General features: G+C 45.6%; 1 protein-coding gene across 7 annotated transcripts in view; it reads right to left on the reverse strand.

Moving 5' to 3' along the window:
• The window catches only part of RPS6KA5 (ribosomal protein S6 kinase A5), a 196,228-nt gene that overhangs the window by 62,966 nt on the left and 120,641 nt on the right, over nt 1-12,621 (reverse strand). For all 7 annotated transcript variants that reach the window (XM_043517828.1, XM_038405647.2, XM_038405646.2 and 4 more), the window contains one exon: nt 6,737-6,887. In XM_043517828.1, coding sequence (XP_043373763.1) covers nt 6,737-6,887 — 151 coding nt within the window. The remainder of the gene's footprint in view (nt 1-6,736; nt 6,888-12,621) is intronic.

Genomic DNA, 12,621 nt, shown 5'->3' on the forward strand with positions numbered 1-12,621 from the left:
AGTAGGGGCATTGGGGGACAAGAGCTGAGGAAGCATTGTTCTAAGTCAGCCATAAAAATGTTGGCATACTGTGGGGTCATGTGGGTACCCATCGCAGGAAGTCAGTGGTGTCTCAAAGATAGCTGGGAGTGTTGGTAGCGTAGGGTCTGAGGAGGGAGTCTACATAGCCAGACAATCCTGCTGTCAGGGTGCCAACGCCTGAGATGATGGGGCGTCCAGGATTTCCAGGTTTATGCATCTTGGGTAGCAGATGGAATACCCCAGGTCGGGGTTCTAGGGGTATGTCTGTGTGGATTTGTTCTTGTGCTTTTTCAGGGAGTTTCTTGAGCAAATGCTGTAGTTTCTTTTGGTAACCCTGAATGGGATCAGAGGGTAATGGCTTGTAGAAAGTGGTGTTGGAGAGCTGCCTAGTAACCTCTTGTTCATATTCCGACCTATTCATGATGACGACAGCACCTCCTTTGTTAGCCTTTTTGATTATGATGTCAGTTGTTTCTGAGGCTGTGGATGGCATTGTGTTCTGCACGGCTGAGGTTATGGGGCAAGTGATGCTGCTTTTCCACAATTTCAGCCTGTGCATGTCGGCAGAAGCACTCTATGTAGAAGTCCAGTATATTGTTTCGAACTTCAGGAGAAGTCCACCCAGAATCCTTCTTTTTGTAGTCTTGGTAGGAAGGTCTCTGTGGGTTAGTATGTTGTTCAGAGGTGTTTTGGAAATATTCCTTGAGTCGGAGGCGTCGAAGATAGGATTCTAGGTCACCACAGAACTGTATCATGTTCGTGGGGGTGGTGGGACAGAAGGAGAGGCTGTGAGATAGCCCAGCAGAAGAATCTGTCCTAAGAGTATAGTTGGATAGATTAACAATATTGCTGGGTGCGTTAAGGGAACCACTGTTGTAGCCCCTTGTGGCATATAGTAGTTTAGTCTTGATTTTTTCTTGATTAAGAATGAGCTTTCAAAACTGGATACTCTCATAAAAAAACAACCTTCCACACAAACTTTCTCGTGGCTGGACTTTACAAAAACTAGACAAGCCATTACAACACACACTTTGCTTCTCTACAAAAGAAAAAGTACTCCTTTTCTTTTTGCAAATACAGACTAACACGGCTGCTACTCTGAAATCTGCTCCTTGAAGTCTTTAAACCACGATTTGAGGACTTCAATAGCTCAGACATAGGTGAGAGGTTTTTTGTAGGAATGGGTGGGTGAGATTCTGTGGCCTGCGTTGTGCAGGAGGTCGAATTAGATGATCATAATGGTCCCTTCTGACTTTAGTATCTATGAATCTATAAGAACACTGTTCATCCCACCTGCAGAGACATTCTCACTCCCAGTCAATCTACCACAGAGAGCTGTTGAGTAGGACTCTACGCAGGCTACATATTCACCAGGGACATGCAGCTTGTCCCTTTGTGTGTGTTCTCCCCAGATAAGAGGAAAGACTCTTCAGAGAGAGGGATCATTCAGTGGTTTGAGAATTGGCCTGCTAAACCCAGGCCTGCTAAACCTGTGAGTTCAGTCTTTGAGGGGGCCATTTAGGGATGTGAGGCAAAAATTGGGGATTGGTCCTGCTTTGAGCAGGGGGTTGGACTAGATGACCTCATGAGGTCCCTTTCAATCCTGATATTCTATTACTGGTAAGCTAAGAGGGGAAAAAAAAGTTGAACAGGGGAGAGAAGAAATTCTCTAATGAGTCTGCTGAACTCCATCTCAGGCCAGGGACGGTAGAGAAGGAACTGAGGAGACCAGTGGCACACACGTACTATTAAGGCACACTCAGCACATGGGGCAGGCTCTGCACGTGCACGACTGGTACAAATACTGCTGTCAAAATCTCCAAGCGAAGGCACAGGGACACACCAACACCTGTAGTGGAGCACCCCCAGGGACATCTCTTGAAGAAGAAAAATAGGTTGTTTAAACCAAGGCTTTCTATTTAGTGATTTAAATAGCTAATTTAAATCACCTTGATTTAAATCAATCAATCCACCCTGGATGTCCCTACCAATAATTGCAGAAATTTTCTGTGCACTAGGAATATTGAGCTGTGGAAGTAGGCATCATGAATGTCAAGGGCCATGAACAAGTCCATAGGATCCAGTGAGGGGATGATAGAGACTAGGTGACCATCCTGAACTTGAAATGACAAATGAAGGCATTGAGACATCAAAGGTCTGGAATGGGTCTCTACCGACATCTCTTCATTGTGATCAAGTAATAATGGGAGTAGAAGCCTTCCCTCTGAATGCTCAAGGTGTGACACTGGGAGATCAGGTATCAGCTCATGCCAAGGCCCTTAGGGCTCAAGTGTACACTGACACATATATAGCTGGAAACCAGTCTGGCTCACCCTGTGCGTTAGTAGTGTTAAAATAAGTATTAGATTTATAAAAATGTGTTTAGACTTTATGAAATGCTTGTGAGATGCTACATGCAGTAATCCAACTTATAATATCTATAGCCCATGTTATAAAAATAGTATTCAAATGTTTGCTCTGAAACTCTAAACCTCCCCAGTAAAGAGAGATGCATTACCAAATGTGAAATACTAGTTCTCCACAAGAGGTGTCCGTGATAGGTTCAATCACAGAAACTCCCTCAAGACTGTCAACTAGATGTGTTGGGATACCACTGAGAACAACCCCCCTGCCAGAGAAAGCTTCCCTCCACTCCCGTCTTGCTGAGTTAGACATTTCAGTCAGCTACAGCACAGACCAAGAGGTTGGGTCATGCCCCCCTGCAGTGCACAGAAACTAAGATTCACTTAGTCCAGAGGTTTCTCAGTTAACAGGGATGTTCCCAGGACCAAGTATTCAGTCTTTCTGGGAGCCCAAACCCCAAATGAATCCATTTTATTCTGTATAAAGCTTATACAGGGTAAACTCATAAATTATCTACCCTCTATAATGCCGATAGAGAGAGGTGCACAGCTGTTTAATACCTGGGGGAGCAATTACTTACTCTGGGTTAATTAATAAGCAAACGTGATTTTATTAAATATAAAAAGTAGGATTTAAATGGTTCCAAGTAATAACAGACAGAACAAAGTAAGTTACCAAGCAAAATAAAACAAAAAACATACAAGTGTAAGCCTAATACAGTATGAAACTGAAATAGGTAAATGTCACCCTCAGAGATGTCCCAATAAGCTTCTTTCACAGACTAGACTCCCTCCTAGTCTGGGCTCAATCCTCTTCAGACCAAGGTTGGGGCTTATGGCCTGGGTCCAGCAATCATGCATACTCCTGTAGTTACAGACCTTTGTTCCAGTTTCTTTCAGGCATCTCTTTGGGGTGGAGAGTTCATCTCTTGAGCCAGCTGAAGACAAAATGGAGAGGCTTCCAGGGCCTTTTATATTCTCTCTCTTGTGGGCGGAAACCCTTTGTTCTTCTGTTCAAAGTCACAGCAACAAGATGGAGTTTGTAGCCACCTGGGCAAGTCACATTTCCAGTAATGACTCACCTTTTTGCAGGCCGATGCCATTGTTTACATGTTAGTTTGAACGTTCCCAGGAAAGCTCAGATGTGGACTGGCATCTCCCAAAGTCCATTGTCAGTTAAGTGTTTCTTGATTGGGCACTTACTGAGAATAGTCCTTTCTCAAGAAGTTGACCAAATGCGTCACTGATCCTACTTATAATGGATGGACACCAGCTTGGTGGTTCTCTAGAAAAGCCTGGCAACATGTGATTGCCTCTTATGGACTCTTCTCTGGACTGACTGTCCATGTCCCACTGGGCCATCTTTGGAAGGGTGGGTTGTATTCTGGTGAAGATAGTCTGCTACAATCACCTGAGAAAGATGAAAAGGCAACGTCTTTTTCAATAGGTGAGGAATAACCCTCCAAGTGAGTCCTGTCTGGTTAGGTCTATGGCTGGTTTTTACAGACTGTGAGATGGACCTGGCCTCTCAGAGTCTGTCTAAGATCAGGGACTCTGCTACTAGTCTCACCACTAAGCTTGCCGGTGCCATCAGGTACATCAGAGCTAATGAGCCCATGTGTGCTGGTAAAGAACTCTCTTGATTTCTTCAGCATTGTGATGCTTGGTATCAGGCCCGCGGACAGAAATTCCAGGCCCCAGGGCCAGGGCCATCCCTGGGGGGGAGGGATGGGGAGGGGGACTGCCCGCTCTGGACAATCGTGCCAGCCCGCGGGGCTCGGAGTGGGGGCTTGGAGCAGGCACACGTGCGGGCGATTTAAAAGGACACGGGACTCATGGCAGTAGCCGTCAGGACCTTTTAAATCACCCGGGCCCCAGGGCAATTGCCCCTTTTGTGCCTCCATGTCGGCGGGCTTGCTTGGTATCCACAAGTTTGGAATCCGTTTCCTTGGTGCCAGGTTGTCTAGTACTGGTGTACAGTGCCAGTGCAGGGTCAGCTGCTTGAGTGGTACTGGAGAAAGTGCAATGCTTATTCTGGGAAGCGACCATTGGTGCTGTTTTTGCCTTTGCACTTAGGCAAGGTTCAGTCTTAAGGCTCTGAAACCTAAGGAGAGGACTTCTTCCTCTTAGATGAGGAGGGAGATCAGCACTTTCCCTCGTCTCTATCATGGAGCTCCTTGTTGCCTATCCTGTGTCAAAGCTGAAGCTGATGAAAAGCAAGATTTGTAAGTGTCCTTCAAGCTCAGTGTGACATTGAGGTTCATAGGAGCACTGGAGGAGTAAGACTGGCCAGGAGGATGCGGTCTTTCAGAGAGTTTGCCTGGGTCCAACAATGCTCACAGGGGCATTAGAGAAGTGAGACTGGCCAGGAGGATGTGGTCTCACAGAGGGCTTGCCTGGGTATTACAACATTTGCATCATAGTCTCAAGGAGATGTATCTTCATCGGCCATATCTAGCTTTCAGGGTGCAATCTGAGAAAGTCTTGCACACCAAACAGCATTCAGGCAGCTGCCCCTCAACTAAGTATTGAAGGCAGTTTGCATGACCATAGCTGATGGGCATTCCTGTCACACAGGAGGGTCAGATCTTGATTCCTGGACATCAGTCTTTGGTCATTTTGGCCTCAGGTATAGGGTGGGGATGGGAATTTAACCCTGTAATGAGGATTGGGGAGGGAGAGAAGGGAGGGGACAGAAACCCTATCAATGTTTCGACAGGCAACTTCTATCTAAATGCTCTGACAACTGCTGAATAGGAAGAACAACAATAACTAATACATTTCTTGCAGGTTGAAGAGACATGGGCACCATAGGGTTCAGTCTCACAGCCATGAGTGGCAGGAAGGAATTGAGGCTGTTGAGACCAGTCCATCCCTTATACGCTCCTGGTGGTCACACGGCTCTCAGGACACAGGCACAGCCCTAAAGGACACTCCTATTCAAAAAGAATGGGATCTTGTGTGCATGAAGTGTATGCATACCAAGAATGGAATTGTGTACAATTACTAAAAGATGAAGAAAATGTTTGCTCAAACTTGTGCTTAATTTCCTTAAAAGAACATACCTACTGTTTAGGCACAAACTGTTTCCTATAACATGAGTGAAAACAAGCCACAATATTCTAAATAGTGTTTCATTTTTTAAAATCACTCTCTCTCCATTTTAATAAAAAAAAGTAGACAGTCACACTTTTATAAGTTAGATCAGAAAATAAACAACATTTTGTCTTTCCTTACCTATGGCAACACTTAACAACTAACTTTTACACAGAGATCTGTGACAGATTCATACCCGAGGATTGTTGCACGCAAACATATTGTCAGAACTAAAGGCCATGATTGCAGTTGTTAACAGAAAATTGCTGTTAATTCCTGCTCCATTCAATACTTGTGTAATGGAATATGCAACACTCTCAGCAGAAAAATGTATCTTCAAACACGAACACCAAAGAATGAAAAGCAGAAGATGATTTCATAAAATTATTTGTCAGTGCCTTTTTATCCTGCACAGTATGAAAACAGGAAATTCAAAGGAATAAGAAGGAACTGGATGTTTTAAGTGACCGTAATATTGGATGTATTGAAAGTCAAAATAGAGCTTTTAAGGAAAATTTAAATAGTATTTTCCCAAACTAACTTGTGCCATTAGTCCCTGATTTTCCTCAGCACTAAAATTTACCCCTATTTAAAAAGAATAGTTAATTTTAAAGGAATAACTGACAATTCAAATTTGGTTTAAATTGAGATTTTCTAAAAATAATTTTTTTATGTTTAAGATTAAAAGGAATGTTTCCAAGTTTTTGGTTTTTTAATGCCAATGGAAACAGCTGTATAGCTGTTTTTACACAAAACACTTTCTCTTTCAATATTTGCAACCCAAACACAAATGCACTGAAATCTGAAACTGACTAAATATAAAATGCATTAATCCAGTTTCCATTTCAATTATCCAAACTAAGAAAAATGTAAAAAACAGACAGTAAAGTAAAAATAAAATGATTTAAAACAGTCTTTCATTTTTAATAATTTAAGGTATTAGGAGCAAAGAAATTTGATTGGTTTACAACACTGCAAGCTGTGTCCCTTTGTTTTATTTAACAATAGTATTTAAAAAAATTGAAGTAAACAAAGGTATTTATTCAATGAGGCACTTCAGCATGTGCATACATTTAAGCACATGAGCACTCTTTTTGACTTCAGTGCAACTATTCATACAGTTAAAGTTATGTAGGTGCTACGTTATATTGCTGAATCAGGACTCATGATAGAAAAATTGGAACTGGTTTGATTCAGATTTCCAAAGGAGGTGAAGGGAGAAAAGAATAATTTAGGAAGAATTTTATTTCTTTCACCTGGAAGAAGGGATGTTGTCTGATTTCATCAGCACCACCTGGACCACAGCCCAGCCTTTTCTTGGGATCTTTCACCAAAAGACGCTGAATTACATCTTTAGCTAAAGCACTCATTTCTTGGGGATATGGAGGTTCACTTTTTAATATTCTCCTGCAGAAAAAATGTTAATTACTTAACATTTCATTACGGTATTAAAACAAAAGACAACTGCTATGCATATATTGGATAGTTCTACAATATGAAAGGTACAGGTTCTTGTCACTCTTTTCACATACAATATTCTTGTATGTGAGATTATTTCATTTGTTCTCTGTGCAATACACTATCCTGGACAATATGACCTTCAGAGTAACTAGCTTGGGAAGAAATATGAAAGCCAATGAATGCAATAAAACTCCTCAGATGGACTACCTGATCGAATTACTGGTGAAGACATCTTTCAAGTCAAAAACTCATCTTGCCAAAGTAGTAATAATGATTAAAGTTGTTTTTAAAACAAAAGAGGATGTCAGGGGAATGACAATTATAGGCTCAAATTGGAGACAAAAAGTTTTCCATGAAAGGACTACAGCACAAAAAAAAACCCAGTTACCTACCTTTTGTAACTTGTTCTTTGAGATGTGTTGCTCTTGTCCATCCATTATAAGTGCGTGTGCCCACATGCACAGTTGTTAGAAGTTTTTGCCTTAGTGGTATCGGTCGGGCCGGCTGTGGTGCCCTCTGGAGTGCCATGCTCATGTGCCGGTATATGAGGTGCCGCTGGCCCTAGGCTTTTAAGGCAACTCCAACAGAGGTGTAGAAGAGTTGGTAATGGAATGGACATGAGCAAAGTATCTTGAAGAGCAACAGTTACAAATGGTATGTAACTGTTTTTTCTTCCTCAAGTGCTTGCTCATGTCTATTCCATTCTAGGTGACTCATAAGCATTATCCCAGGGGCTCAGAGTTCATGGGTATGGAGCTTCCAACACTTCTCTACCGAAACCAGCACTGTCCTGTGTTTACTGGATGATTGCACAGTGGGACGTAAACATGTGGATGGCCAACCAGGTAGCGGCCCCGCAGATATCTTGAATCAGCACCTGGGCCAGGAAGGTTGCCGATGAGGCTTGTGCCTTGGTTGAATGGGCAGTTACGATCACCGGCGGTGGCACTTTCACCTGTTTGTAGCAAAACCGGATGCAGGCTGTCCACCTGGGGAGTTCCCCACCTCCGGAAGATCACGCTGACCACCTCCGGATGGAGTGACCACTCGTGGCAAGATGAAGTCTTGCTGAGGTAATCTGTCAACATGTTCTTGGCCCTGGGGAGGTGTTCGGTCACTAGACAAATGGCATGCCACACACAGAAGTTCCCCCCCCCCCCCGAGGGAGCTCCTTCACAAAGGGCTGATGTCAGGGCTCTGCCTTGTTTGTTGATGTAAAACATCACATTGGTGTTTTCCATCAGGATCTTTACCACCCTGCCTCTCAGATGAAGCAGGAAAGCCTGGCAGGCCAAGCAAACCACTCTGAGCTCTCTGACATTTAAGTAGAGGGAGCGATCATCTCGCAACCAACAACCTTGCATGCTGAGATTGCCCAGGTGGGCTCCGCACCCCAGATCTAAGGCATTGGAAACCAGGGTCACCAACAGGGAGGGGAACGCAAAGGGGAATCCCTCCAACATCAATCCAGGGACCCACCACCATTTCAGTGACAACCGTATGTTGTCCAGCACCCTGACCACACAGTCTAGCTCATCCTGTTGTGGATGTAGACCAACGCCAGCCATGCTTGCAGGGGTCTAAGATGGAGCCGTGTGTGCTGTACCATGTAAGTACAGGCTGCCATGTGGCCGAAAAATCTCAAGCACTTGTGAGTGGTGGTAAGAGTGCTGGCCCTCACATGAGAGATCAGGTTGGCCATGGCTCGGAAATGGGCGTCTGGGAGGAAAACTCTGGCCCAAGAGGAGTTGAGGATCGCTCCTGTAAATTATAGCCATTGCACTAGTATCAGAATCTATTTCTTTTTGTTTATTAACAGACCCAAATCAAGACAGGTGGAACATATCAGATAGAGGCTCCCCTGCACGTGATCCCGTGATCTTCCCTTGATGTACGGATAAACCTGAACACCTTGACGCCTCAGGTAAGCAGCCACTGGTGCCATGCACTTTGTGAACACTCTCGGGGCCGATGATAGTCCAAAGGGTTGCACATGAATTGGAAATGGTGCTGGCCCACCACAAAATGGAGAACCATCCGTGCCCTTGGAAAATGGAGATATGAAGGTATGCGTCCTTCAAGCTGAGGGTGGCGTGCCAGTATCCTGGATCCAGGGTGGGGATGATGGATGCCAGGGAGACCATGCAAAACTTCAACTTCTTGAAATATTTGTTGAAGCGTCGCAGGTCCAGAATCGGTCTTAAGCCCCTTTTTCCTTTTGGGATTAGGAAAGATTGGGAGAACCCCCCTTTTCCCCTCATTTCCCGAGGGACCTCCTCTGCTGCCCCCAGCTGCAAGAGGTTTTCCACCTCCTTAACAAGGAGTTCTCACAGAAGAGAGATGAGGTAAGAGTGGGGGTGGCCGAGAACTGCAGGGTGTAGCCCAAAGGTGATATACTGAGCACCCAACAGTCTGAGGTTATTTGTGATCATGCAGACCAGAAGGTACACAGGTGGTTGAGGAAGGAGTAGGAACGTGGATCCTGGGATCTGAATGAGGCATCATCCTCGAGTACAGCATAAAAACGACTGCCTCTTAGTCCCTGGGTGTCTCAAAAAGCAGGGCAGGCAGGTGAGAGGACAAGGGGCAACACCCCTCCCGTCTTTCCTCCTGTAAGCACCCTGCCAAGGAGACTCTCAGGACCTAGGAGGTGGCTGGAACTGCTTTCTCACCAGTTGCAAAGTCTGGAGGCCCAGTGAGTGCAGAGTGACTTGGGAGTCTTTAAGGCCATGCAGTCTTGCATCTGTTAGCTCCAAGAAGAGCCCTGTGCCCTCACACAGAAGTCTTGGATGGAGGACTGCATTTCCTGGGACAGACCAGAGGATTGTAACCAGGAGCTGTGCCTCATCACCACTGCCCAGGCAACAACTCTGGTTGCTGAGTCTGCCGCGTCCCAGGGCATCTGGAGGGAGCCCCTTGCCACCGCCTTGCCCTCCTCCAGGATCATGGCAAACTCTTGGCTGAGGTCCTGTAGGAGGGCCTCTCTAAACTTGTTAAGGGAGTCCCACAGATTAGTTATACCTCCCCAAAAAAGCCTGGTTCTTGGACATCCAAAACTGTAGACTGGACGTTGCATACATTTTTCTGCAAAAAAGGTTCAGTCTCTTGGCATCTATATTTTTAGGTGTGGTGCTAACCTGACCCTGCTTGTCCCTTTTGGAGGCTGCTGATACAACCAGCGACCCAGAGGGTGGGTGGGTAGGTATAGAGGTACTCAAACCCTTCGACATAATACTTTTTTTCTGCCCATTTGGAAGTTGGCAGAATACATGAGGGGGTTTGCAACAGCACCATAGCAATCTTGAAAACCTCTTCATGGACTGGCACCGCAACCCATTCTGGAGCTGCAGCCAATAGCACGCCAAAGAGAGTGTCCAGCTCTGCCAGCTCCTCAACTTCCAGATTTAGGTTGGAAGCCACCCTTTTGAGGAGGGCCTGGTGCTCCTTAAAGTCTTTAGGAAGGCTGGTATGGGAAGGACCCACCACCATGGCTCCCTCAGTGTCAACACCTGCTCTCTTAGCCCAGTGTTGAAGTCTGCACCGTGCTCCGAGCCTAGCGCGGATGATGCAGGAAGTGGCCAGTCTGAAGCAGCCAGGTTGGAGTGGTGCAAGTATGGCACCAGGATCAAGGGTTCCAATAAGGCCATTTAGCTGGCCATTGGGCCCAGCTGCCACACAGCTGCTATGGGTGCCATGCTGGTCTCCAGAGCTGAAGGAGATTGGTGCTTCCTTGGTAAAGGGCTAAACTCTGGTTCTGACTCAGACCAGTCACCTTCCAGGAACCAGGGTGGGGCCATGGAGGCTTGTATCTGGCGGCTTACTTTCAGTGCGAGGGACTGTGGGGACCAAAGTCTTTCCAACGAGCAGTGCCGGGGCAACGGAGACCGGTGCCATGATGGCAGGCGGTCCCACTCCAGTGGAGACTGACACATTGAGGGTTATCTGGGGGTCTATGCTGGGGTGTTTGCTGGCAAGAAGCTGGCCATTGCTGGGAATACAGAGACCAGTGCCTTTAATTGGACTATCTACACTGTGTTGAAGACGACCGTGAACACTGAGACGGGAAACTATGAGCCTGCTTCAGGGACCAGTGGCACTCCACTGCCCTTTGGGGTGGCCGTATGCCTGGCTTGGCCTTGGGCTGCGGTTCCTTAGCTACATCTGATGTTGGGCACGGTGTAGGCAGCACTGGAAGGCCCATCAGGTCCCTAGCTACCAGGAAGGCCACAGGTGCTGAAGGCACTAGTAGGTGCCAGGGTCCCCTGCCGCTCAGAGGAGTCGTAGGCAGATCCTGGATGGGCAGGAGGTCTGACAAGAGCAGCACCCCCTTGTAGCTCCAGGGCAGGTGCATGGCCTGAACTGGGTCCTTTGCACAAAACCCCCTTCCCCTCCTTGGTCAGTGCCAACGAGCCGTATCGTTTCTTTTGCCGCTTCTTGGACACTGGCAAGGGGGAAATGGTGCCAGCGGAGAGCTCCGCATCGACACAGAGGTGCTTGGCGCAGAATCAGAGTGGGAGGTGAGGGGGCCCTCTAACGCCGGGTGAAGTGTAGCCCTCAATGAGGAGGGCCTTTAAGCAGATGTCCCGCTCTTTCTGAGTCCCGGGACGAAAGATTTTTTTTTTGTTTGCTTTTTTTACACACAAATTCTCCACTTCTCCTTTTTGCACGACTCTCCCAAGCACTTCAAGCAGCTGCTGTGGGAGTCACAAACAGGAATAGGCCTGTCGCAGGATGAAATGGTCATGCTTTCGCCTCAGAGCAAAGTCCCTGCTGGGACTCTAACTAAACACACACTTAAAACTTAATGACTAACTATCTGACAACTATGTACAAAGACGACAGTTAATAGGCTGTAAGAACCGCTATCACACTTGCAAAGCAAGAGGAAGGTGATCCAACCAACCGTTACAGGCAGGAAGAAGGAACTGAGAGGGCGTAGGGCTGGTAGCACCTCCTATACCAGTGCACAATCGCAGCACTCCAGAGGGCACCACAGCTGGCCCAACAGATACTGCTAAGGCAAAAAATTCTGATAACTGTGCACATGGGCGTGCACACGCCTAGAATGGAATCAACATGAGCCAGAACTCAAAGAAGAATTATGGTTTCAGGCAAGATACAGGCATAACACAATGTGTGTTAAGGGAATTGCTCCCTATTGACCTTTTAACTTTTCCTCTAAATTACCTCAAGAGCAGATATTGGATAACTAGCACTGGTCAAAGACACAAAATTTCCATTTTGCAGAAAAAACTGATGTTTTGAGGGGGGGGGGGGGGAACTCTAGTTCCAAATCAAACCAAAATGTCAAAATATCAAAAATTCCTGTAAAATGACATGTCCAAATTTTTTTTGTTTCAGGTCAATTGAAATGCTTTGTTTTGATACACATAAAAATGTTTGATTTTGACATTTTATAATATTTTATTTATTTTACAAATTGATGACGACATTGGTATGCTAATTGGAAAAAGTGGTATTCTAATGGTGGTTTGGTAACTGATACTTGGTTTACTCCATGAGCATTCTAACTAGCCATTTGTAATTGGTATTATAACTGTTAATTGGTTTAAAACTGGTAATTGTAGTATTGAAGTTGGTATAACAAAAATATAATATAAAATATAAAAATAAAATAATGTTCTGGTGGAGCATCTTCCCCAATGTTAAGTGTCTGCAT

The sequence above is a fragment of the Dermochelys coriacea genome, chromosome 6 (assembly GCF_009764565.3).
Source record: "Dermochelys coriacea isolate rDerCor1 chromosome 6, rDerCor1.pri.v4, whole genome shotgun sequence".
Taxonomy (NCBI): Eukaryota; Metazoa; Chordata; order Testudines; family Dermochelyidae; genus Dermochelys; species Dermochelys coriacea.